Source organism: Panthera onca, chromosome E2, assembly GCF_046562875.1.
Source record: "Panthera onca isolate mPanOnc1 chromosome E2, mPanOnc1 haplotype 2, whole genome shotgun sequence".
Taxonomy (NCBI): Eukaryota; Metazoa; Chordata; class Mammalia; order Carnivora; family Felidae; genus Panthera; species Panthera onca.
In genome coordinates, this window is record NC_138353.1 from 34,812,098 (window position 1) to 34,839,985 (window position 27,888).

The following is a 27,888-nucleotide window of genomic DNA, read 5'->3' on the forward strand; positions in this document are numbered from 1 at the left end:
AAGTCCCGCCCCGCACGCACGCGTCCGGTCGCTCCGGCAACGCACTCTGGAGGTCGCAGCCCGCGCGTCACTCTGCCGCTCGCACACGGCGCTCTTGGCCTCACTGAGCATTGACAAGGGCCACTTGGGCAGAGTGATGAGTGATGAGGACTCTGAGACCCCTGCCACCGAGTTACAGGGGGGAGAGGAGAACGAGCTGCCTATTATCCAGCTGTGTGGGCTGGTGGAAGAGCTCAGGTACGGCCGGCCCGGCTGGCTTCTGGGAGTTCAGAGGTCAATTGTACAACTTCTTGGTCTCACAGCATATCCTGTTCTAGCAGCTGAACAGATGTTACTTCTTTGTCTATAAATAGTGTAGGTTAGAACTGAGGGAATATTACTAATAGCTACCACTTTTTGGATGCTTGTTTTTGAATGCTTGTTACGTGCAGACTATTTGGCACGTATGGCCTTCTATAATGGCACAGTAACCCTAGGAAGCGGGCAAGGAAACGGGTTTAGCCACTTTGCTGACATCAGGCAGCAAGTCGGTGGTGATGCTGGGATTCAGACTCAGGTGCCACTCCACAGCCTACCTGGGAACGTGACATGCTGAAAGAAAAAAGGCACTTTGATTTCTGGGGCTTTCCAATGAGCCTTTTCTTTTAATCTTAAAATTCAGCCCATAGGAATTCGCTCAGTAATATATGAAAATACCTAAAGCTGTTCATACATATGTATAGATAGATAGGTAGATGCACACACACACATAAAACCTGTATGTTGCATATATGAAGAAGTTAAAAAGGTCATAAGCTTGATGTATACAGGATAAACTAGGTTTGTCATCCTTAATTGCTCAAGAACCACCTGTTCACAGGTTTTCCACCATTTATAATAATAAACCTCTTGTGGATACTTCCACCTCTTGAGTGCTGGAAATAAAAGCTGAGAAACAGGGGCGCCTGGGTGGCTCAGTTGGTTAAGCATCTGGCTTCAGCTCGGGTCATGATCTCATGGTTTGTGGGTCTGAACCCCACATTGGGCTCCGTGCTGACAGCTCAGAGCCTGGAGCCTGCTTCCAATTCTGTGTCTCCCTCTCTGTCTCTGCCCCCTGCTTGTGCTCTCTCTCTCTCTCAAAAATAAATAAATATTAAAATAGAAAACTGAGAAGTATAAGCCAAAGGGAACATCTGAAGACTGTGGATGTATAGTAACTTCACACCTGTAGTAATTCAGAAGGAACTTTACAAATGGGTTAGAAGATACTTGAAGGTGAATTTGTAGCTTCATCTCAGCAACAGTTTCACCATAATCCCTGTTCTCAATTTTGTGGCTCATTAGGCAGATTAAAATTTTTTCATATTTATTTATTTATTTTTTGAGAGTGAGAGAGAGAGAGGAAGAGAGAGAATCTCAAGCAGCCTGTGCACTGTCAGCACAGAGCCCAATGTGGGCCTCGATTGCATGAACTGTGTGACCTGACCTGAGGCAAAATCAAGAGTCAGATGCTTAACCGACTGAACCACCCAGGCACCCCGCATTAAGCAGATTAAAAAAAAAAAAACAAAACCCAAATACTTAAATAGCACTTATCAGGTACCAGGCACTGTTCTAAAGGTTTTGCATTCCTTATTGAAACCTTAAATAATGAGTGCTGTTATTATTCCCATTTTACAGATGGGGAAATTGAGGCACCAAGAAGTTAAGTATCTCTCAAAAGGTCCTGTGTAGCTAGTAAGTTAAATGCTAGTGATTTAGGGTTTAAACTCTCATCAGTAGAACTTACTCACATACCCTCTGTCTTGCAGTTATGGAAACTCTGCTCTCAAAACTGAGACAGAGATGTTTGAGAAATACTATAATAAACTGGAGCCCAGGGATCAGCGACATCCACGGTTATCAGAAATTAAAATCACAGGAGCAGAATTTGCACAGGTACGCAGAATTTGCACAGGAGACCTGAGAATTATTTTCTTCTGTTTGTCCCTTTCGATGCAAGTGGTATCTGTGTATCTGCCTTTGGCGTGCCCTCTTTGGCCAAGTTGCGTATGATTTTCTCCCTGTTCTACTTTTGGTCCTTCCTTCCCAGGGTTTCTCTTTCAAGTGAGTGTGAAGAGAATCAGGTTCAATTAATAGTGGACTGACTCTCCCAGAGTAACTTTGTTTGAAATAATTCTCTTAACTTGGGGGGCTCAAATGTTTACGAGCCCCATCTAGCCACCTATAGGAGGGAAGTGCGTCTGCGTGGGCACGAGAGAGTTCCTCCCTTGTCTAAACGGTCCAGTCAGGTGGCCTGGTTTGGCCAGAGCAGCTGATTTTATGAGAGAGGCTGGGAATCTAGATTATTTTGGTGGAATCTCCTGCTTTTCAAACGTGGGTAATTAACTTTGAAAATTTAAAACTGTATGTAGATCTTTTGAAAGGGCCAAACAATCTCACCTTTGGGGCCACACGTTCCCTGGGCCGTCTGCCGGTTACCTTTGGCTTCAGTGTGTAGGAAATAAAAATATTTTTGTCTGTTTGGTTCTTTTGCTGAATACTGCGCCCCCAGATGTAATTTCTCCTCCGTGTTCAGTTTAGGAAGCACTGAACTCTGGGGCTTCCCCTGACACTGACTTGAATGCTAGTCTATAGCAGGTTCACAGTCTTTCCACCCTCAAGACACTTTCCCTTATTCATATTTCAGTTCATTATCACACAGAGGCCTTTGAATTATTTAGCAGAGGGCCTTGGGTTGGCTTGGGAAACAAACATCACCTCAGGCCTAATATCCCGAATCCTTTCACATTGAGATTGTTCTCCCTGGCTGTCATTTGGAGTAATTTCTAGCCAATTTGAGTGGTCATTTTGATGCCCAGCTTGAGCATCAGTTCCTACTTGACAATGGCTCTGTTTTTCCTGTATTACAGTTACGAGGCAGGTACAGATCCAAATCCCGCGTAGGTGTGGACCGTGCGATAGGCCTCAGTTACGACCAAAAATGCGAGCTTGTACTAAAGGAGCTGGATGACATGAAGGATGAAATAAGGCACATGAGAGCAAATGCTGAACGAGATCTGCAGCACCATGAGGTATACCTTTTCCTCTGTAGCCCATCCTACCTGGGCTCCCCAGTTCCACTTCATCGAGTAGTACCCATAGTATGTTCATATAACTTTTGTTATTTTCAAAGAAACACAAGTAGGAGAACACAATTTTAAGGCCTACTTTCAAGGAATTTATCGCTTGCCTGACGAGACAACAAATTTTAAACTTAAAAAATATTTTTTTAATGTTTATTTATTTTTGAGAGAGAGAGAGAGAGAGACAGAGTGCCAATGGGGGAGGGGCAGAGAGAGAGGTGGACACAGATTCTGAAGCAGGCTCTAGGCTCTGAGCTGTCTGCACAGAGCCCGATGTGGGGCTTGAACTCACGAACTATGAGATCATGACCTGAGCCGAAGTCAGACAGTCAACTGACCGAGCCACCCAGGCGCCCCAAAATGGAAAATTTTAAAAATGCACACATGTAGAGAGACTAGCATAATGTACTCAACAGCCACATGCAACAGTCATCAACATATGGTCACCCTTGTTTCCTCCATATCCCTACCAACTCCCCTCTCATGACAGGCGACTGGGCCTATTGTGCCTATTGTGGCCTATTGTGGCCTATTGGGCCTATTGTGAAGTGATAATACCTATTGCTTCATTTACTTACGGATATTTAAGTATGTATCTCTAAGATATGGATCCTTTTAAAAAATAACCATAATAACCATAAATACCATTAAAATATATAGTAATTCCTTAATAATATAAGGATTTTGAGGTTTAAGTCAATGGGTTGGATGAAAAATCCTTTCAGTCACCTTCTGTGTGTAGCATACATGACCATGGTCCATGTCTTCTTGGAGACCAAAATGGCAGTTTGCCTCCAGAGAAGAAACATCACTGTTAGTTCAGTTGCCCATGGGATGTAGTTGTTGGCTTGCATTAGAGAGCAATATTGTATGAAGAAGAGATATTTCTGCTCTATTTCTTTTTTTTTTTTTTTTTTTAATTTTTTTTCAACGTTTTTTATTTATTTTTGGGACAGAGAGAGACAGAGCATGAACGGGGGAGGGGCAGAGAGAGAGGGAGACACAGAATCGGAAACAGGCTCCAGGCTCCGAGCCATCAGCCCAGAGCCTGACGCGGGGCTCGAACTCACGGACCGCGAGATCGTGACCTGGCTGAAGTTGGACGCTTAACCGACTGCGCCACCCAGGCACCCCGATTTCTAAATTTTTCTATTTTTCTATTCTTAGAAATTTTTAAACATTTATTTTTACTTATTTATTTTAAAACAGTTTAAAAAGCTTATTTATTTATTTTGAGAGAGAGAGAGGGAGAGAGAGGGCACAAGTGGGAAAGGGTCAGAGAGAGAGAGGGAGAGAGAGAATCCCAAACAGCCTCCACACCATCAGTGCAGAGCCCTATGCAGGACTTGAACTCATGAACTCAAGAGTCAGATGAAATCAAGAGTCAGATGCTTAACCGACTGAGCCACCCAGCTGCCCCTATTTTTATTTTTTTGAGAGAAAGCATACATGTGTGCATGTGGGCAGAGGAAGAGGAAGAGAGAGAATCCCAAGCAGGCTCCATGCCCAGCACAGAGAGCCTGATACGGGGCTTGATCTTACAACCATGAGATCATGAGTTGAACCTAAATCAAGAGTCAGACACTTAACTGATGAGCCACCCGGGTGCCCCAAATTTTTCTTTTCTTTTCCTTTTTCTTTTCTTTTTTTTTTTTTTTTTTTTTTTTAGAGAGAGAGGGTACAAGTAAGTGAAGGGCAGAGAGAGAGGGAGACAGAATCCCACAAGGAGAGAGAGAGAGAAGCAGGGCTCACCTGAAGCAGGGCTCATGCTCACCCAAAGCAGTGCTCGAGGTCACCCAAGGCAGGGCTCGAACTCACAAATTGTGAGATCATGACCTGAGTGGAAGTCAGATGCTTAACTGACTGAGCCAACCAGGTGCCCCACATTTTTCTGTTTCTAAATGTGGGCACACAAAGACTCACATTCATTGCCTCCAGAGGGACAGATCAGTAGACTCATGCCTTTATTGATGGAATCATCTGTACCACATAGACCTATCCTTTCCTCGCTCTCTCCCTTCCTCTTGCCCTCCCCCCACTCTCCTCTCTCTTTCCAAACATGCATTGTTGAATTTTAACATGCTAATGTGGGCTTGAGTGGCCAAAGAAGACTTTTTCGAGGAGATGGGACTATACCCAGGGCTTGGCATGGCCTTGAAGAATGATGAGGAATAGAGAGCAGGAATAGGAAAAGAAGGGTACCCTAGGTAAGGTGAATGACATGAGCTAGGACTTGGAGGTGGGAATTAACATGGCAGGTTCAAAACATCGAGGGGACTAGTGTGATTACAGAAGAGGCTGCTTTGGGGGATGTATGAGGAAATCGGGCCTGAGTAGGGCGGTGAGACCTTGGAATCCAGGCAGGGGGCTTTATCTTTGATGTCTTAGAAAGCATGACCCCAGTAAGGATGGCTGAGCAAGAGAGTGACATGTTGAAAGTGGCATTGAAGGTGGATTGAGTTCTGGCATGTGAAGATGACGGGGAGGGAAGGGGATGGCCAGTGAAGGAAGATGCTTTTGCTTCTTGGTGCCCAAGGTCAAAACCTGAACTAAGATGATTTGCTCTGCAGCTACAGATACCCTTTTATTCTTTCAAATAATGTGTTTTTATGTGTTTGTGTTTTCTTATTTAAAGATAATGTCTGTATTGTAGCAAAATTTGAATGTGTAGGTAAGCTAAAAGAACATTTGTAACCATCCACAGTGTTACCACCTGGAGGTAATTAGTGTTGACTCTTGTGTTTTTCTCCTAGAGTTTAGATTATTTTCTAGGCATATATGAATTTCTTTATAAAAAGTGTCATATTATTTTATAAACTGTATTTTGCACTTACTGTCTTTCCATGTCAATACATATATTCATTTATAATGTCTTTTTTCAAATTTTCAAATTACTGTTACAGAAGTGTATGGTAAGGGTGTTTGTCTCCCGGGGCACCTGGGTGGCTCATTTTGTTGAGCGGCCGACCTCAGCTCAGGTCATGATCTCACACTGCATGAGTTCGAGCCCCATGTCAAGCTCTGTGCTGACAGCTCAGAGCCTGGAGCCTGCTTCAGATTCTGTGTCTCCCTCTCTCTCTCTGTCCCTCCCTTGCTCATGCTCTGTCTCTCTCGGTCTCAAAAATAAATAAAAACATTAAAAAAAAAAAAGAGCATTTGTCTCCCTAGTAATCCATCTCTCCAGATGTGACTATGGCTAATGTTTTGGTGTATATCCTTCCAGATGTTTTTTATATCCTATCCTATCACATTATATTAATGTTATAATTTTTAATGAATAAATAATATTTCAGATATGGAAATATATATGTACAGAGATACCAGAGGCACTGTTTTTGTTTGTCCACTCCCTTTTTATGGACACCCCCTTTTTTATGGCTTTTTTTTTAATGTTTGTTTATTTTTAAGAGAGAGAGACACTGGGGCGTCTGTGCTTAACCAACTGAGGCACCCAGGTGCCCCAAAGGCCTGCTTTTTAATAATAACATTGATATTGTCAAATTTGTATCTTACAGATATCTTCCTAAGTTTAAGAAGAAACGTGTTAGGATGCAAAGAGGTCTGGGAACCTAGGTTTCCTTAGAGGGAGATATCCTTGAGGATTTTTGGGAACTGTTCTTTCTTTGTTCTGACTCCTCCAGGCAATCATTGAGGAAGCTGAAATGAGATGGGTTGAAGTCTGCAGAGCAGTGCATGAGTTTGAAAAAGATGTTCTAAAAACTATATCCAAGAAGAAAGGGAGTATTTTGGCCACTCAGAAAGTGATGAAGTACATTGAGGACATGAACCGCCGGAGGGTGAGTTGACAGGAGGCTGGGGCTTAGCAAGGGAGAATAGATTCATCAGATGATGACATTAGAATGATCCATGGGAAGCAACCCCACTCCATTTGTTCCACCATAAGACCATAAATGCTGTCCACATATGTAGATTTATTGCATCACTACCACTGTGTGTCTTAAAATGCAAGTTTATCAAGGCTAAAATCAATCAGGCAGGATGAATATTAATAATATCTCAGACTGTTTTTTTCTTTTTTATTGTTACTATTTGTTTCAAGATCTGATATGTTTTGTAGAGATAGGTGGTGAGAACCTATCTAGTCAGGTGACTGCATAAATCTCAAGCTCTTCAAGTTCCATTATTTATAAGGAGACATAAAATTATGTTCCTTCACTTTCAAAGCTCTTGTAGCATGTCAAGCTTAGGATCCTGGACATATGTAGGGTTATTATCCTTAATGTGTTATAAGTGATAAAAATTATATAAACTACCAAGAGAATAAGAGACCAAAGAATCATAAAATCATTTTGGTCAGGAATGGCCCCTGTACCCAAACGATATACCCAAATTATCTTGAATTTAAAAGCAATAGAAAATTTGCATGGCACAGACACAGTTACCTCTGCTTCTTGGTCATGAGTGAAGTGCTACAGCCATGCCAGTGGGGGTAAGAAGACCTAAAAATAAGTGACTGAATGTTAGGTTCGGTGTTTGGTTTGCAGCCCCAAACCTACCAACTTTTCAAACCAACAGGGCAGAAGAAGAGACATGGATTAAAGTTTATTTGTATTTTTTAGGATAATATGAAGGATAAATTATGTTTGAAAAATGTTTCTCTCAAAGTGCAGAGGAAAAAGATGCTTTCACAATTGAGGCAGGTATGTGGCTCTTCCTTCCTTCCTCCCTTCCTCTCTCTCTCTCTCCCCCGCTTCCTTCTCTCTTCCTTCCTTCTTTCCTTCCTTCCCACCTTCCTTCCTTGTTGCTGTGATGTATCACTGTAATGTGTTCCCAAAGATGATCATGTCCTAGTCCCTGGAATCTGTGAATCTGTTACCTCACGTGGCAAAAAGATTTTGCAGATGTGATTAAGACAAGGATCTTGAGATTTTCTTAAAATAATCTCCCCTTGACTCAGAGGGAGATTATCTTGGGTTATCTGAGTAGGTCCAGTATAATCACAAAGGTCCTTGTAAGAGGAAGACAGGAGAGAGAGATGTGTTAACGGAAGCAGAGATCAGAGTGATGAACTTTTAAGGTAGAGGAAGTGGTCATGAACAAAAGAGTGCAGGCAGCCTCTAAAAGCTGGAGCAGGCAAGGAAACAGATTTTCCTCAAGGGCCTCAAGAAGGAGTGCGGCTCTGCCAGCACCTTGATTTCAGCCCAAACAACCATTTTGGATTTCTGTCCTCTTGAGCTAGAATATAATGGATTTTTGTTTTAAGCCACTATGTTTGTGGTGATTTGTTACAGCGGTAATAGTGGACTCATACAGTTACTGTGCTGGCAGATCCATAGACATAGTTGCCTTGAGCTTGAAAGACCCTCATGACATACTTGTTGACCCTTTTGGGGAACGTGGCTGGGCGGCACAGGTACAGTGTGCTTTGGGTGTCTTTGCGACAGACTCTACAGGCTCCTGATTAAAGGCAGTAAGGCAGACCCGCATGGGGCCTCTAGAATGTGATTCCATGGCTCCATCCTCTCCTAGCTCAATATATTTTTAACTAACTTGAATATGGGCACTGATGGCATGTGCATTAGAGGTGACCACTGACAATGACACGAAGTTGTACAGGAGAATTAACATGTCTGGAACTCTTGCCTGATTGACTTGGGATCCCAAAAGACAACAAGCTGGGACATCTTTAACAGCACAAAGTGACTGAAGACAAATTTAAGATCCTCCATTTTGATCCCCTAAGATAACTGCACCGACACCACATGGCTTAGCCCTTGAGTCCCTGATAAAGTCAGCCCAGCTGGAGGTGACGCTGTGGCCTGGGGGGCACCCAGAGAACCACAGGGCTCCACGGAGAAAGCGGTGGGCTTGCTCCTCTCGTTCTGAGCAGCCCGGACCTGGAGCAGTGCGTCTCGGGGAGAGCTGCACACTTGGAAGAAGTGGTCATCTAGAGCCCATCCAGGAGAGGGAGCCGGAGAGCAAGGGGAACAGAGGAGGACCCAAGAAGAACCGGGAGGGCCAGCTGCTGTCTCCAAGTGTGCAGGCAACTGTGGGAAGGAGAGAACACACTGTTCTGGAGGTCCCCAGTGGGGAGTGAGGGCTGGAGTGGCGGTATCATTGAAGGATATTTGAGATGAGTGTAAGAAAAAATCTGGCCCTGGCTGCAGTGCCGAAAATAGAGAGGAGCTGCCTCCAGAAACGATTCTGGTACTCCAGGCTTTGTGCAGGCCCAGGCATCCTGGAAAACGGATTGACGTGTGAGAGAGGGAGGGCATGGATGGCTTTTAGCCTAAAAGGCACTGCCACACAGGACTGACCCTGAGGTGGTCCTGCCCTTGGGAGCTCACAGATTAGCAGGGAGTGGGGATGGTAGGAAAAGGCTTCATGTGTAACTGGTATCCAGAGGTAACAGCAGTAGGGACCGAGGAGCCACAGGGGGAATTTTCCTGGTGTGGAAGATGGTTTGGGAGTATTTGAGCTGAAGGATGGGTCATTACTGGGGCTTCAGGAAATTGTTCTTGTTGTTTTGAGGGAAAGGGAAGAAGCCTTCTAGGAGGTAGTAGAGCATGAGTAGAGTGTGGGGGTGAGGAACAGTTCCCGCATTTGGCTCTCACCTGCCACAAACATAAGATGGCCTAGACCTGGTGAGGCAGGTAAGGTGGGCCAGGTCAGGGAGGGAACCCTCCCTGTTACAACCACAGTACAAAAATGTCACATGAACACAGGAAGGGAATTTATGGGCTGCTGGTCCTGGGTTTTCCAGGTTAAAAACAACTTTTATATGGTCTCCTTCCTACTTTTCCTTCATAGCACTGTTTAGGTACTACCTCTTGTGGGAAGCCCTTACTGACCCAGGCTTCCATTCTTCTCTGGCCTGGCTGAGGGCCTTCTGTGTGCCCACTGCCCCTCCCACTATACCACACAGTAACCTGTTTGTGAACCCTGGTTGAATGTGTGTTCCTTGAGGACAGGGAGTATTGTATTTATTCAAATCTCTACCCTAGTGCCTTGTTCCAGTCCTGGCACCAAGCAGATCCCCAGCCTGTGTTTGTTGAATGACTAAATGATGACCAATTTTCAGAATTTCATCCATAATTACAAGATGTGAATCATATTTAGAACTCACAACCTCATGTCGTTTTTTTCTTCTTTCTGAGCTGTAGAAGGAAGAGGTGGGCGAGGCCCTCCATGACGTTGATTTTCAGCAGCTGAAGATCGAGAATGCTCAGTTTTTAGAGACCATTGAAGCAAAGAATCAAGAACTGATCCAGCTAAAACTGGCATCTGGAAACACCCTGCAGAGACTCAATGCATACAAAGTAAGGTCCTCCCTGATGCACAGGTCCCTGAGGCCTCCCACACCCACCTTGCCAGCCACAGTGAGGTTCCCAGACACCACTGCAGTTTTACAAAAGGCTTGGATGTCCTCCATTTACTGTTGCTCCCTGATTTCTCTTGACAAGCCGTTTCTCCTAAAAAACTCGAATATTCCCACAACCCTAGCTGTGCATTGGAACCACTCAGACAGCTTTTGTTTTTTTTTAAAAATGTACAAACACCCTAGTCCAATCCTGGCCAATTGAGTTAAGGGGTGAGGGTGAGGGCCATGCGTTTTGGTTTTTGTTTTTAATGCCCCAGATGATTTATATGTACAGTGAGTTTTGAGAACTAACCGCTTTTAGGGCCCTGTTTAACTTAAGCCTGTAATAAGCACTTCCCTACTTAAAACCCTCCAGAAGAAAACTCTCTTAGCTAAAAATCACAAAACTAATAAATAATTCCTCATCCCCACAGAACGCTTTTGGGAGAGAAAGAGGTACTATTAATAATTAAGCAGGGATGTAGCCATCCCTGTCCAGTCACTGTCCAGCCATCCCTGTCCAGGTGACTGTCCAGTCACCCTGCTAACAATTGTCTCATGCAGCAGTCAGCTAACTGGGCCAGTGTATCCTGCCCACTGGCCTGTGAGCAAAGAATGGTTTTAACAGAAGAACATCTATAACTGATGTTATAGACAACACCATCTTTGAAACCCAATTAAGTAAAATTAGTTTCTCCTCCAGAAATTCCATTCTACTCATTAGTAGACCTCTATTCCAAAATGTACTTATTATATTTTAAATTTCATCAATAAAACATTTGTAGAAATTTGTTTTTTCTTTTGTTAATATAAGTAATTACATAATCTCCTCAATTTTGCCTCTTGGCCTGCAAAGGTTAAATATTTGCTATCTGGGGCACCTGGGTGCCTCCATCAGTTGAGTGTTTGACCTGATTTTGGCTCAGGTCATGATCCCAGGGTTGTGGGATCAAGCCCCATGTCAAGTTTCTCACTGAGCATGGAGCCTGCTTAAGATTCTCTCTCTCCCCTTCTGCCCCTCTCCCCCACTCACGCTCTCTCTAAAATAAAATAAAATTTAAATTAAAAAAATTAAAATAAATAAATATTTGCTATCCAGCTTTTACAGAGCAAGGCGGCTGACCCCTAGCCTAGTGCCCTGGTGACCCTGGTGGCTACAGGCTTCAGGTAACTCACAGGTGGTCTTCATTTGGCCCACACAGTGTCATTTTAAAATGTAAATTTGGAGATGTTTAGATCAGACTGTTAAGTTTGTCCAACATTTTCCTTTTACAAATGAAAACCTTGAGGCCCAAAGAGAAAATGATTGCCAGGTTCAAGCAACAAGTTTGTGACAGGGCTGGGACTCCTAGTCCGGTACGTGTCCCACCTAACCCAACTGCTTCTCCCTGGCATAAAGCATGTAGACAGCATTGTGCTGGCATTTTGAAACTCATGTGTCATCCATCTGCAATAGATCATCCATTTTGATCTTATCTCATCAGTAGTTAGCTTATCTGATCACTGTTATTTCAAGATGAAGCCAATCCCCATGACTCCCAGGCCCTCACTGGCTAGAAAGCTGGGTAGTACGTGGTTGCATCACATTGGATCTTGATCTTATCCCGTGGAATCAACTTAAGTAGCACAGAGCCTGTCTGGTCTTGTGTAGAAAAGCTAGGGGTTTGGAGTGGAGCTACTGGTCTATAAAATGAAACTTCCAGGTCCAGGGCCTGAGCTCTTTAGGACAAGTGTCAATGCAGAGGACAGATTGTTGGCCGTACCCATGCAGCAGCACCACAGGCCACAGTGAGTGGGATGGGAACTATTCTGGTCAGAACCCTAGAGGCCATCATTCCTGCAGGCCTGTTTCAAATAATAGTAAGCAGATGGTGGAGCTTGGGAGGAGGTGCTACAGGAATCCTACAGTGGACTCAGTGACAGGTTGAGGGAGGAGCCGGCTCATTTTTTCCATGTCTCAGTTGTTAGGTCTCCTAGGGGAAATGGAGGCAGAACAACTGTTGAGTTTTGGAGTCCTACCTCACCTGAGTTTGAAGGGGTATTCCACTAGGGACCATGGGTATGGTGCCTCACCTCTCAGAGACAGATTTTTGCGACTCACCACCAGGATAGAGCTCTGGCTGGTCTGCGCCATGTTCCTAGCACCGAGGACAGTGCCTGGCCAAAGCAAGTGCTTAGCCAGCATTGTCAAAGGAGCTGCTAGCAATTCAGGTGTGTGTTTAGAGGATGGTGGGTTGGGGGGATGGTGGTGGCAGGAGAGACCACTTTCATATAAATATCAAACACCCAAGTGTAAGACCTTGTGAAAACACGAAAATAGCTATTACCAGGTGTTCACTTCAGCAGCTCATATGCAGAATAACTGTTACCAAACATACCAAGGACCTGTGGCATGCCGGGCACCAGGCTAAGTGCTGAGGGTATAGATGTGAAGGAAACAGACACGGCCTCTTCTGTGAGTTTGGTCCATGAGCCTCAGCCAAAGGGGCACCTTTTTCTCTGACTTTATGCCGTCAAGCTCTCCCTGGTAGAATCTAGTAGAATATAAGCGTATGATGACAGCTGTGATGTGTCATTCCTAATTGACTATAAACTAGTGATCTCCATGTAAACTAGTGCCTTGTGGTCAGTAGAATTCCAAGATGTCCCCCAAGACTCCCCACCCACTGGTGTATGCACCCTGTACAATCCCCAAGGCTGTGGGTGTGATAGATTCTATTATTAGGTTCTGTTTTGTTATATGATTACATAATATAATATGGCATAGTTGACCTTAAGATAGGGAGATTATTGGGTGGACCTGACCTAATCATATGAGCCCTTTGAAAGCAGAGAGTTTTGTCTGTAAGAGGAAGTCAGAGATTTGAAGCACTGGAGGGAATTCTCTAAGCAAGAAGTTCTCCATGGCTGGCTTAAATATAGAGGGACCTTGTGGCCGCCAGGATAAAAACAGAGACCTTAGTCTTACAACTTCAAGGAGATGCATTCTGCAAACGGTCTGTGAGCTTGAAAGAGGACCCCAGATGAGAGCCAGCCCTGGCCAACGTCTTGATTTCAGCCCCACGGGACCCTACCTGGGCAGAGAATCGAGCCACACTGTGCCTGGACTCTGTCCTATAGAAACTGAGGTGATAAAAGGGTGTTGTTTTATGCCACAAAATTTGTGATGATTTGTTACACAGCAAGAGAGAGCAGATGTACCTTTTTAGAAGTAGCCACCTTAAGTGACCGGTGTCCCGCTCAGCATCACAAATTGCTGTCCTCACACCTTGAGGGCCCTGCCCCACCGGAGCCAGGGACTGCCTTACAGGTGCCCTTGCGGTCCTTCCTTTCCTGCCCTGTCTCTCTGCACTGCGGGGTTAGTGCCTTCCCTCTGCTCTCCTCTCCCCTGTGACCTGCTGGTTTGCAGTGAAGTCCTACGCTGCCCCCCCACTGCCCCACAGCCCACCCCCTCAGTCTGGTCTCTGACCCATGGCACTTTCCTAGGCAGAGAACTACATGCAGGAGGTGGAGCAGGAAATGAGCCTTAGAGAAGGGAGGTCTGGCAAGAAGAGGAACAAGGAGGGTGGTGGCCCCCAGTGCCCTGAGTCCCCCAGGCACATGGCTCTAGGCTTTATTGCCAGGTCTAAGATTTGATACTTTGGGCATAATGCCCCAGCACCCTCCTCTCCCAGGCTTTTCCTTAGCTCGGCATGTTCTTCCCTCCCCTCTTACCTAGACACGCTTGATATAACCCTTCAGCTCACTTTCCAGCATCCTATCCCCCAGGGAAACTCGACCGCTGTCCTCCCCTTCTTAGGGCTCAGCACAGTTGCAGTTTTACTTTGTTTCTTACACCTCCATGTAGCCCCCAAGCCGGCCTCTGGGCGGCATGGCCTAGGTTGTTCTGCTGGCCAGTGCCTGGTGCTGGGTAAGCGGAGTCTCAGAACTTGTTGAGCGATCCCCTCAGAGTCACTGGATTCTGTCCCTTGGCCCACTCTTCAGCCCAGCAGAGTGTGTCCCAACTACTCCAGGCTGACTCCTGCTGGGAGACAAAGGTGCAACGGAGGCAAATCTGAGAAGCAGGGGCCTGGGGGGAGCTGGTGAAAGGTAGCCGCAGGTGATGATGGGAAGCTGCAGGGCAGCTCGTGCAGGAGTTGATGATGCCAGCAGGCCCAGCTCGGACAGGCATTGGAGATGGGTGGAGCCCATGGAGCCCATGGGTTCAGACCCTGGTTAACCTCTTGTCTCTACGACCTTGGGCAAATTTGTTTCACCCTCTTAGGAGTCAGTTCTTTCACCTATAAAGTGGGATAATGGCACCTACCTTGGGGGGAGTATCTCTCTCTCTTCATCTAGTAATGGCAGCTGTTTGTGTGAGTGTCTCCATGTGTCAGGCACCATGCTCAGCACTCTGCCATGTTTATCTCCCTTAAGCCTCTCCCCACAGCCCTGTGAGGCGACCATGTTTAGAGAGGTTCCAGGACTTGCCCAAGGTTTCTTTTAGTAAATGGTGGGGCAGGGTTTGGATCCTGGTGTGTCTGGCCACTCTGCAGGTCTTCACCTCCCCCTCCCATCTGGGTGCCAGCATTCTAAAGATATGGGCGGCTGTGAGAAGGGCAGGCCCAAGTTCCTGGACAGTCTCGTATTGTCCTGCTTAATACATGTCCTGTAGTCCTGAGCGATCATCTTTGCTAAAGACTTGCGGTGTTGTTATATTTCAGAGCAAGCTACAGCGATCAACGGAAATGTCCATCCATCTGGACAAGGAGATCTTGCTGAGAAATGAGTTACTTGAGAAAATTGAAAGCGAAACCCTGCAAGCAGAGGAGGTAGGAGAGGGCAAAATGTGCTGTTTCTGGTGTTTGTCTCCTTCTGTCTACAAGGGCTTGAGCCAGTGCACACCAAGACCCAAGCCACCTTGGTTTTTGTCTAGAAAAGCCTAGACCGTAAGTCAAAAGAGCTCAGGGCCATCGAAAAGAAGAAATGGCACCAGGAACTCACAGCCCAGTAGTGTTGGCATTTTATTGCTAGGTTAGGGTCTAGAGTCAAAAATCATGTAGAAAGCATGAATCAGTCTAGAAATCATGTAGAGTCCAGATAACACTCGAGAATTCCTTAAGTGACCCATAAAGTATCATATTCAAAGTGTTTTGTATACAACCTCACAAAAAGTGTAGAATGCGTGTAAAAATCGGTATGAGAAAAAGTACACATGCCAAAATATAGTGTTCTGTGTAAAGGAGAGAAAGTTCTTTAAACATGTAGTTTTTACTCGGTATAGAGGATGCTGGGATGATGGTCACAGTGTGAAAAGATGTGAGCCCCTTACATCTACATTGTGAGTTAACACTCTCACTATTTTGCTGAGCGCATACAGTTGAATTTTGGCAAGTTAAATACACGCAGGATGTGACTCAGAGGACTTTTTTGGAAAGATGGGGGAAAGAGCATCAGCTTTGGTGTTGCCAGTTTCTAGCTTTGAACATGCCTTTTAATTAGACAGGCCTCAGTTTCCACATCTGTGAAATAGATGTCACAACCCTTGTGGTGATCCATTAGAACCAGGATAGCAATGCTTTGTCAGCCTCATAACTTATACGGTTATTAGTGACCTTGTCTTGAATGGGATAAGTGTCCCCAGCAGTATGTGTGTCCCCAAACCTGTCTATGATAGCTGAAAAGCCACAGGATGACTACAGCCGACTCAGTTTTGTCATGGCATCCACGTTGTTTCCTTGATGGAGAACCAACACCTGCAAAAAAACCCATCTCGGTACAGAGTGGCCGGTAACAAAGTTCAAGGAGTAGTCTGTGTGCTCTCTCCATGCAGAATTTCTGTGGTATTTATTTGTTTGGGTGGACATTTATTAGATTATAAGTAAAACATAGCATCAGTTTTTACAAGCCTGGCTTTCACTGCTTAGTATATTTTAGTTTTCTTGTTACCTTTTTTTTTTAACAGCTGTATTGGGTTTTAATTCATGTACTATATAATTCACTCATTTAAAGCACACATTTTAATGGTTTGTAGTATATTCGCAGAATGGTGTAACCATCAGCATAATATTTGAGAACATTTTTGTCACCCTAGAAAGAAACTCTGTACCCATTAGAAATCCTTGTCCATTCCCCACTTCACCTCACTCCTGCCCTCCAGCCCTAGATGAACACTAGTCTACTTTCTGTCTCTGTGAATTTGCCTGTTCTGGGCACTCTATTTGTGTGTGTATGTATGTATGTATGCATGTATGTATGTATGTATGTATGTATTTGTTTATATTTTTGAGAGAAAGAGACAGAGAGAGTGTGAGCAGGGGAGGGGCAGAGAGAGAGGGAGACACAGAATCCGAAGCAGGCTCCAGGCTCTGAGCTGTCAGCACAGGGCTTGACTCTGGGCTTGAACCCATGAACCACGAGATCACGACCTGAGCCAAAGTCGGATGCTCAACCGACCGAGCCACCCAGGTGCCCTTGGACACTCCACTGAAAAGAGATCATATAGTATGTGGTCTTTCATGACTGGCTTATTCAACAATATTTTCAAGATTCATGTTGTAGTATGTGTCAGTACTTTGTTTCTTTTCATGGCTAAATAATATTTCCTTGTATGGATGTAGACCACGTTTTATCCATTCAGCAGTTAAAGGGTTGTTTCCCATGGGTTGTTTTTGGCTATCACGAATAATGCTGCTATGAACTTTTGCGTACAAGTATTGTGTAAATGTATGTTTCCTCTTCTCTCGGACATAGAGGTAAAAGTAGAATTGTGAGTTAAATATGGTGACATTTTTACATTTAGAGAAACTGCAAAACTGTTTTGAAAGGGGCTGCACTTGGGGCTCCTGGGTGGCTCAGTCAGTTAAGCGTCTGACTTCGGCTCAGGTCATGATCTCACCGTCCGTGGGTTTGAGCCCTGCGTCGGGCTCTGTGCTGACAGCTCAGAGCCTGGAGCCTGCTTTGGATTCTGTGTCTCCCTCTCTCTCTGACCCTCCCCCCGTTCATGCTCTGTCTTGCTCTGTCTCAAAAATAAACGTTAAAAAAAAAAAAAAAAAGAAAGGGGTTGTACCATTTTACCAACATTTCACCAACACATGAGGGTTCTAATTTCTGTACATCTTCACCAATACTTGTTACTTTCCAGGGTTTTTTGTTTGTTTTCTAATAGCTGTCCTAAGTGGATGTGAAGTGATACCTCATTGTGGTTTTGATTTGAATTTCCCTAATGACTATTAACATGGAGTTTCCCTTCTTTTGCTTATTGGCCATGTGTCTTTTTTGAGAAATATCTATTCAAGCCCTTAGCCCCTGAATAAGTTTTTAATTGAGTTATCTGTCTTTTTATAATTGAATTATAGGAATTCTTTATGTATTCTGGATTCAAATAACTTGTCAGATATATGACTTGCAAATATTTTCTCCTGTTCTGTAGGTTTCCTTTTTACTCTCTTGATGGTACTGTTTACAGTTTTTAATTTTGGTGAGCTCTAATTTATCTATTTTTTTCTTTTGCATTTGAGCTCAGTGTCATATCTAAGAAACCATTACTTGGGTTGCCTGGGTGGCTTAGTCGATTAAGTGTCTGACTCTTGATTTTGGCTCAGGTCATGATCTCAGGATCGTGAGATCGAGCCCTGCTGGACCTCTTAAGATTCCCTCTCCTTCTGCCTCTCCCCATGTGCATGCACGCTTTTTCTCTCTGAAAAATAAAATAAAATAAAATAAAATAAAATAAAATAAAATAAAATAAAACCATTACTTACTATCATGAAGCTTCAGGCCTATGTCTTCTGTTGTGAGTTTTATAGGTCTTACATTTAGGTTTATAATACATTTTGAGTTAATCTTGTAAATGTGAGGAAGGGGTCTAAAAGCTGCCAGAAGAAAGGAGATGAAGTATGTTCCTGGAGTTTGTTGTATTAGCCTTCCTGTTTACCATAGTGTGCTTCTCTCCATCTCTTCCTGTGGATTCAAGTTACCATCTTGTGCTATTTCCTTACTCAAATATAGCTTTGTTCACCCTGCCTTTGTGCTGTCTTTATCAAATATGGTACATTTTTATGTTACCAGCCCACAATAGAACTATATACATACTGCTTTATGAATTGCTTTTTAAATCCATTAAGAGAGGAGAATATGTCATTATACTGTCGTTTATAATTACTTACACAATTACCATTACTTGTGCTATGTGTTTTCTTCACATGGATTTAAGTTACTTTCTGGTGTCATTTGTTTTCAGCCCGAAGAACTTCCTCTAGTATATCTTGTAAGGGGGGGTCTGCTAGCAACAAATTCTCTTTGGTGTGTGTTTATCTGGGAATGTCTATTTTTCATCTTAAGAAAATAAAATTTACTTTAGGACTGTTTTTAGAAAACTGTGAAGAGTGCAGAGTTCCCAAGTATCTCATACCCATTTTCCCCTATTATTAACATCTTACAGTAGAATATTTATTAAAAATGATAAACCATTATCAATGCCTTATGATTAATACTTATAATTAATATTATTCATATATCCTTTTTATCTGATGTCCTTTTCTGTTCCAGGATCCCATCCAGGATAACACATTACATTCAGTGTCACGTCTCCTTAGGTTTTTCTTGGCTTTGACAGTTTCTCAGGCTTTGCTTATTGTTGATGACCTTGAAAGTTTGTGAAGTGGTCAAGTATTTTGTTGACTGTTCCTCTGTTAGGATTTGTCTGCTGTCTTTCCTATGATTAGACTGAGGTTAAATGGTTTTTGGGAGGAAGATCAGAGAGGTGAAGTGCCATTTTCATCACATCCTATCAAAGGAGCATACTGTCAACATGACTTATCACTACTGATGTCAACTTTGATCATCTGGCTGCTGTTATATTCTGTGGGATTGTCCACTATACAGTTACTCTTTCCTCTAATATTCAGACCATATTCTTTGGAAAGATGTTACAATGTGTAGCCCACACTGAAGAAGTGGGGAGTTATAAACTATTTGGATCATCTGTCTGGGAGATTAGTCTATTCTCCTCCATTTATTTTTTTAATCATTTATGTATATCAGTATCAATTCATGGATGTTAATTTTAGCATATGTGCTGTCAAAGGGACCATGGATATTAATTTTATATGTTGGGTTATAATCTAATATTATTTGTTTTATTACTCACATTGTTTCACCTTGGCCATTGGGAGCTCTTTCAGTTGGCCTATGTACCTTTGACATATCCCTGTGTGTGCATGTGTGCGCGTGTGTGTGTGTGTGTGTGTGGGTAGGTGGGTGTCTTAGCACTTTTTCTTTTCTGGCACTAGAAAATGCTTGAGACTCATCTCATATATTTTCTGCTTCAGCAGAATGGCTATAATTAGCCATTTCTCCAAGGAGTCCAGGTTCCTCTTACTTGAGAATAGCATTAGAAACCAAGATCTGAGTGTGCTCATTGCTTGCTTTCATTTTTAGAGATAGTTTTGCAGGATAGGAGATTCTTGTTTGACAGTTTTTTTTTCATTCAGCCCTTAGAATATGTTATCCTGCTGCCTTCTGGCTTCCAGTATTTCTGATGAGAAGTCAGCTATTGCCGTTATTTGGTTTCCTTTGTATGTGATTACTTGTGTTTCCTTGCTGCTTTCACTATTTTCTCTTTGCCTTGTCATTCAACATTTTGGGTATGATGTGTCTGGGTATGGATTTCTTTCCAATTTGTTACTCAGAGTTTGTTGAGCTTCTTCGATATGTAGCTTAATATTTTTCATAAAAATACTTTTCATCAAATTTTGGAAGTTTTCCATTATTGGAAAATGGAAATGATGGAAAACCATTGTTTCCTTGAATATTTTTTCCTTTCTCTTCCTCCCCTCCTTCTAAAATTTCCATTACATGTATGCTGGTACATTTAATGGTGTCTCACATTTCTCTGTGATTTAATTTTTCTTCTTTTTCCTTTTTCTTTTGTTTCAATATTTTAAATGTTTATTTATTTATTTTAAGAGAGAGAGATAGAGAGCAGGGAAGGGGAAGATAGAGAGGGAGACAGAATCCCAAGCAGGCTCCACACTGTCAGCATGGAGCCTGATGGGGTCTCGAACCCATTAACTGTGAGATCATAACCCGAGCCAAAATCAAGAGTCAGATTTTACTTAACCGACTGAGCCACCCATGTGCCCCTCCTCTGTGCTTTTCCTATTTCATGATCTCTAATCTCTAATTGTTTGTTCTGCTGGCTTAAATCTGTGATCTCCTCCAGTGAATTTTTCATTTCAGTTACTATGTTGAAAATATTCCAAATTTTTCATTTGTTTTTTGAAAAAATAATTTCTACCTCTCTATAAATATTCTCTATTTGATGAAACATTAGCATCATATGTTCCCTTAATTCTTTAAAAACGATTGCCTTGGGGTGCCTGGATGGCTCTGTCAGTTGAGGTCTGACTCTTGATTTCAGCTCAAGATCCCAGGGTCATGGGATAGAGCTCTGCTTAAGATTCTCTCTCTCCTTCCACTCCTCTTCCCCACTTGCACACTCTCTCTCTAAATTAAGAAAAATGGTTGCCTTGGTTCTTTGAACATATTGATAATAACTGTTTTGAAGACTTTGTCTGCTAAGTCCACCATCTGGACTCCCTCAAAGGTGGTTTATGTTGCCTGCTTTTTTCCCTTTGTGAGTCGCACTTCCCTGTTTCTTTGCCTATCTTGTAATTTTTTTAAAAAAAGCTTAGGTATTTATTTTTAGAGAAATGGTGGGGAGGGACAGAGTGAGGGTGAGAGAGAATCCTAATTAAGCTCCACTCTTTGAGCACAGAGCCATATGCAGGGCTCGATCCCACAGACTGTGAGATCATGCATGACCTGAGCTGAAATCAAGAGTCTGACACTTAACCGACTGAGCCACCCAGGCATCCCCATCTTGTAGTTTTTGATGAAAACTGGACATTTTAGATAATATTATAGCAATGCTGGATACTAATTCCACCCACCTTTTGCTCATTTAGTGATTTGGCTTGACTATTAGAAATAGATGTTATGGTCTATTTCTCTTGCTATTGATAGCCTCTGGTGTTGCTCCTTAAAGGAGGAAGCCTTGATTGTGGATAAGTGTCCCTGACAACCAGGAATGACTGGTGTTTCAGCCGAGTTCTCTTTGACTCTTTCCTTCATCTTCCAGCTAAGCATCTGGCTGGTCTGCTTCTATTGGTATCATACCCAGCTGTTAGCCTCCATTAATTACTAGCTGATTGCTCTGTTGCTTTCACCAACCCTCTGGGACATTAATTGCTGCACATTCTGATCAAGTCAAAGTCAGTCCCCTTTGCAGGGACCTCTTTGGCAGTCTTTGAGGTTTGCTCCAATCCCATGAAGTTTCTTAATGGTCTCCTTACCTGGTTCTGTTAAACATCCAGCTGGTCTATTGTTTGTTGGTACTATTATCATAGAACTTCCAGCTGCCTCCTAATTGCTCACCCCAAAGATCTCCATTGTTTTCCAGAAAGTACTTAGGCATGAACTCCCCACACTTTGTTCCAAATTCAGTCAGTCCCTCCAGGCAGCACTCTGGAGCTCTCTATTTTACAGTCTCTCCCCATGAGCAAAACTTCTGTATTGCTGCTAAGACCTAGGGGTGGGAACAGTGGCCTGCCTGTCTTGTGGTGACACCCCTGCTCTACAAGTGAAGTGCTAGGTAGGGACTGCAGTTCCCGGTCTTCTCAGCACCTTCCTTGAGGCAGTAGAACTTGTTTTTAATGCCTTGGTTCTTGCTCCTTCATTACACGTTATCTTAGGTATTCTTTAATCATTGTCCTCACAAGAATGTCTAGGTACCTGTTTAGATGTCCCCACAGATATATGCTAGACATAGCACATATTCACTGAATGCTCTTGACAAGTTTTATGGCATTCTGACAAGTTAATTAAAAAATGCTTTTATTGATTTGCTTCAGAGTGAATGAAAACAGTGCTTCTCAAACTGGAAGGTGCAAACCAACCACCTGGGGATCTTGTTAAAATGCAGATTCTGATTGGGTAGGCCTAAGGGTCTTCATTTTTACCCACTTCCCAGGTGATGTACTTTGTGAAGCAAGGAATTAAAAGACAATGCTAGGCTAGGAAGATTCAACATTATAAAAATGTTAGCTCTGTTTGAATTGATCTGTGACATCATGGTATTCAATTAAAATAACAAGGAGATTTTTTAATTTTAATTTTTATTATTTTTAAAATTTTTTAACATTTATTTATTATTGAGAGACAGAGAGAGACAGAGCATGAGCATGGGAGGGGCAGAGAGAGGAGGAGGAGACACAGAGCCTGTGTCAGCACAGAGCCTGATGTGGGGCTCGAACTCACAAACCATGAGATCATGACCTGAGCCTAAGTTGGATGCTTAACTGACTCAGCCACTCAGGTGCCCCAAAGAGATTTTTTTTTTTTCTTGTTGAAACAATTTTTACTTTATTTATTTATTTATTTATTTATTTATTTATTTATTTAATATATGAAATTTACTGTCAAATTGGTTTCCATACAACACCCAGTGCTCATCCCAAAAGGTGCCCTCCTCAATACCCATCACCCACCCTGCCCTCCCTCCCACCCCCCATCAACCCTCAGTTTGTTCTCAGTTTTTAACAGTCTCTTATGCTTTGGCTCTCTCCCACTCTAACCTCTTTTTTTTTTTTTTCCTTCCCCTCCCCCATGGGTTTCTGTTAAGTTTCTCAGGATCCACATAAGAGTGAAACCAAATGGTATCTGTCTTTCTCTGTATGGCTTATTTCACTTAGCATCACACTCTCCAGTTCCATCCACGTTGCTACAAAAGGCCATATTTCATTTTTTCTCATTGCCACGTAGTATTCCATTGTGTATATAAACCACAGTTTCTTTATCCATTCATCAGTTGATGGACATTTAGGCTCTTTCCATCATTCGGCTATTGTTGAGAGTGCTGCTATAAACATTGGGGTACAAGTGCCCCTATGCATCAGTACTCCTGTATCCCTTGGATAAATTCCTAGCAGTGCTATTGCTGGGTCATAGGGTAGGTCTATTTTTAATTTTCTGAGGAACCTCCACACTGCTTTCCAGAGCGGCTGCACCAATTTGCATTCCCACCAACAGTGCAAGAGGGTTCCCGTTTCTCCACATCCTCTCCAGCATCTATAGTCCCAAGGAGATTTTTTTTTAAAGGACTTAAATATATTGGCTCCAAAATTTTGGAAGATTAAATAAGAATATCCCCCAAATTCTTAAGTAAATGAGTGGACTAGCCCTACCATATACTGAAACATGATATGAAATTACAGTATTAAAAACAAGCTCATGAATAAACTAGAAGTTCAAAGAAAAAATATGTCTATGATGAGCCCCATTACAGATCACATATATGTCATATATATTATCAAGTATCTGATAAAGTTTTTATATGATGCATCTAGTTTATGATAAAGATATCTTCACAGTGAGGCACAACCAGATTACTCAATAAATGATTTGGGATGGTGAGGTAGCCATTTAGGAAAAAACGAAAGTTGTGAAATTAATCCAGATGTATCAGAGATTTAAGTATAAATGATAAAAACATTAAAAGTCCTAAACTTAACAGTGGGAACGTTTTTTATTATACTCTTGGAATTGGGAGGATTTTTGAGGTATAAGACCCAGAAACATAAAATCAATAAAGTCAGTTACATAAAAATGAAGTTTTTCCAGTGTAACAAAAACCATCATATGCAAAGCCAAAAAATAAATATCTAGAAAAACGTGTTGACTTATATCACAGGGAGTTAATTTTCTTAAAACTTAAATATCTTTTACAAATTAAGAACACTCTAACAAAAACATTTTAAAAAATGGACAAAAGATTTAAACAGTTTACAGAAAAGCAAAAAATCTTATATGAAAGATGTTCTACCTCACTCATAAGGAATGCAAAATAAAGCCATAATGAGATACCATTTCCCCTCTCCTAGATTAACAAAGATAAAAAATTCGGTAAGACTGTGTTGAGAGAACGGAGAAAACACAGGCAGTCTCAAACACTGCTGCAGAGGCAAAATTGGCTTGATTGTTCTAGAAGGCAATTTAGCACTCTTTACCAAACATACACATATGTTCATAGCAGGGCTTCTCCACCTGGACACCACTGATATTTTAGATCAGATAATTCCTTCTGGAGGCTGTCCTATGCCCTGGAAGGTGTTTAGTAGCATATCTGGCCTCTACCTACTAGGTGCCAGTAGCACTTCCTGAGTTGTGACAATCAGGAATACATCCAGACATTGCCAAATGTCTCCTGGGGGCAAAATTGCCACCTCGGAACAGACAATTTCACTTTCAGTAGTTCATCCTACTTATGTACTTGTGTATTTAGAGTATGACCATACCGGGAAGATTAGTAATCACAGGATTGTTTATGGTAACAGCAAGAGATTGAGGAACTAAGTGACTTGTTTGAGAGGGCTTCTATACAATGGAAAATGATGCAGCTGTTAAAAAGAATGAGTCAGTTTTTTCTGCGCTGATACAGAAAGGTCTTCAATATTTACTAAGTGAAATAAAGTTGGAGGAGTAAAAGTGAATAGCACTGGCTATTCTTTGTGCAAAAAAGGGAGATATATATGTTTATATGAATGTAGATCTCTAGAAGAATGCACAAAACCTAAAAATAGTGCATACTTCTGGGAAAGGAACTGTGTGGCCAGGGAGAGGGTAGGACGGGAGATGGTCACTCTGTATTTTTATACCATTTGAATTGTTTTACCTATTCAAAACAGTTGTTAAAACAATAAAAGAACATTGCTGATTCAAAGAATCCACTCAATTAAAAGAAAAACACCAGGGGCACCTGGGTGGCTCAGTCAGTTGAGCTTCCGACTTCGGCTCAGGTCACGATCTCATGGTCTGTGAGTTCGAGCCCCACGTCGGGCTCTGTGCTGACAGCTCAGAGCCTGGAGCCTGCTTCAGATTCTGTGTCTCCCTCTCTCTCTGACCCTCCCCCATTCATGCTCTGTCCCTCTCTGTCTCAAAAATAAACATTAAAAAAAAAAACACTAGTTAATTTTACTGTATGATAATTTCAAAAATAAAATTTAAGGGGTACCTGGGTGACTCGGTTGGTTAGGTGTCCGACTTCTCATGGTCATGGTCTTACAGTTCGTGAATTCGAGCCCCGTGTTGGGCTCTGTGCTGACAGCTCAGAACCTGGAGCCTGCTTCGGATTCTGTGTCTCCCTCTCTCTCTGCCCCTCTCCCGTTCACACTCTGTCTCTCTCTCAAAAATAAACAAACATTAAAAAAAATAAAAATAAAATTTAAAAAGACAGAGATTCCTCAAAAAATTGAGTAACTATTGATCCAGCAGTTCTTCTTCTGGGTATATAACCAGTATAATTGGAAGCATGAACTTGAACAGATGCTTGGCCACCCATGTTCATAGCAGCATTGTCCATGATAGCCCACGGATGGAAGCCACCCAAAAGTTCATGGACAGATGAATGGAGAAGCAAAATGTAGTGTATACATACAATGGAACATAATTCAGCCTTAAATGGGTGGGAAATTCTGCATCTACTACAACATGGATTAACACTGAAGATATTGTACTAAGTGAAAGAAGCCAGTCACAAAAGGACAAATGTTGTGTGATTGCCCTTATATAGGTACCTGAGTAATCAAATTCATAGAGACAGAAAGTAGACTGGCAGTTGCCGGGGCTTGGGGGAAGTAGTCATGGGTAGTCATCATTTCATGAGTACAGAGGTTTAATTTTGCAAGATGAAGAAAGTTCTGGAGACAGATGGTGGTGAAGTTCATACAACAGTGTGAATATACTGAATGCCACAGAACTGCACACTTAAAAATGGTTAAAATGGGTAACTTTATGTTATGTATATTTTACAGAAAGGAGAGTTGAGACTGATTAAATCAAAGTGTACTTAAATACATAGTTTTCCCCCCAAAACCCCACCAAACCTAAAAATGAAAACATATTCCTTAATGGAAGGAAGAAAGGCAGGGAAAAAACACTGTTTTAGACTGCACTTAGTGTTTCTGAACTAGATGAAAAACATCACCAGTTGTAAAAAATAATAAGAATAACCAGAATCAGAATCTCGCAATTTTCCCCACTCCTTTGAAAATTTCAACATTATTTTGAGAACTACATTGAAACTGGGGAGAGATGCCAGGGTCAGTAAGCCAGAACTGCCAGGGATCCCTGGTTTAATTGGTCCTTCCCAACCCAGGACCGGGCCAAGGCTGAGGCCGTGAACAAGAGACTCCGCAGACAGCTGGCTGAGTTCCAAGTGCCGCAGGTGATGGTGTACGTGCGGGAGAAAATCCTAACTGGGGACCTGGAGAAGACCATCAAGATGTGGGAAAGGAAAGTGGAGATTGCAGAGGTAAGTCTCCGAGAACCCCAAGACACGCAGCCTTTCATGTCCTTCACGTTTTTGTGGAGGGTTTCATTTTTCAAGCTAAGAGTACAGGTGTTTGGACAGGTAATGTCTGTGAGAGATCTCAGCAGTCACTTAAGTCTCTAAGGGAAATGAAGGATGCCCTTTCCTTTTGGTAAGTTCCCTTTTCAGTGTTAGGGACAGAAAGAGACTCTGTAGTAATATTGTTTTTAGTTGCTTGTTTTCTTAATGAATTCTGGAAGCTTCTGAATCCCTTCCCTCACCATTGGTGATGTAGTGATTGCTACTTTATACATGGAGAAGCCAGTTTTTTTTTAAAAATGAGATAATGGATTTTTAATATCACTCAGAACCCGATTCCACGCATTTACATAGTTGCCCTGGGTGTTTGTTTTGAGAACCCCGCAGCCTTTTCCTGAGATAGGTGTGCTCAGAGCACCCTTGCTCCTGGTAAGCGCCAGGGAGAAATGGGAAACAAAATGCAAAACAAAGTGCGGAAAAAGAAAGCCCCAGGTCTGCCACAGGCCCACTTGCAGACTGAGAACACTTGAGACATCAGTAGAGTAGCTTAAAAACCCGGTCAGGTCACTTGGGAAGCCTGGCGTTTTCACATCCAGACCCAGGCTCCGGTTCCCACAGTACTTTGTCCTGCCTTTCCTGTGGTCACTTGGTGGCAGAGGGTGAATTAGGATCCAAACTTGGGCCTTTCAGATTTGGAGCCGAGAAGTAGCAGAGAAGCACGGCAGGAACCTGCAGCTTCTCACTTCACTAAACAGAAACCAGCTCTTTAGAAGATTCTTCCAGACTGGCTGACTCTTCCACAGAGTCACCTACCTTACCACAGGGCTGGATGCGGGTTGTGTTCTGAAAAATCACAATTGCTTTTTCCCAAGTGACCTTCTCCCCTCACCCTCTTTTTCCTCTTTGCAGATGACCTTAAAAGGCTACCGCAAGGCTTGGAATAAAATGAAAACCACCAATGAGCATTTGCAGGCAATTTGTCCCCCTGGGAAGTAGCCAGAGGGAGGCCACAGCTGCAGACCAGAGTGATCCATTAAAGTAATCAGCTCCTTTCCAGTCAAGGGGTCCTCTCACTG

At 42.8% G+C, this 27,888-nt stretch overlaps 1 protein-coding gene across 2 annotated transcripts; it reads left to right on the plus strand.

The window, feature by feature from the left end:
- The first annotated feature begins 29 nt into the window (after positions 1–29).
- Positions 30–27,868, plus strand: CFAP263 (cilia and flagella associated protein 263). 2 transcript variants are annotated; one of them, XM_078438833.2, is made up of 9 exons: positions 30–237; positions 1,791–1,917; positions 2,892–3,053; positions 6,746–6,901; positions 7,685–7,765; positions 10,229–10,384; positions 15,129–15,236; positions 26,621–26,776; positions 27,503–27,771. In XM_078438833.2, the coding sequence occupies exons 1-9, from the start codon at positions 137–139 to the stop codon at positions 27,602–27,604; spliced, it is 1,149 nt and encodes a 382-aa protein (XP_078294959.2). In that variant the 5' UTR covers positions 30–136; the 3' UTR covers positions 27,605–27,771. The 2 variants fall into 2 exon arrangements, with proteins under 2 accessions (XP_078294959.2, XP_078294960.2); XM_078438834.2 differs by having other exon boundaries at positions 33–237; positions 27,722–27,868.
- The last annotated feature ends 20 nt before the right edge of the window (positions 27,869–27,888 follow it).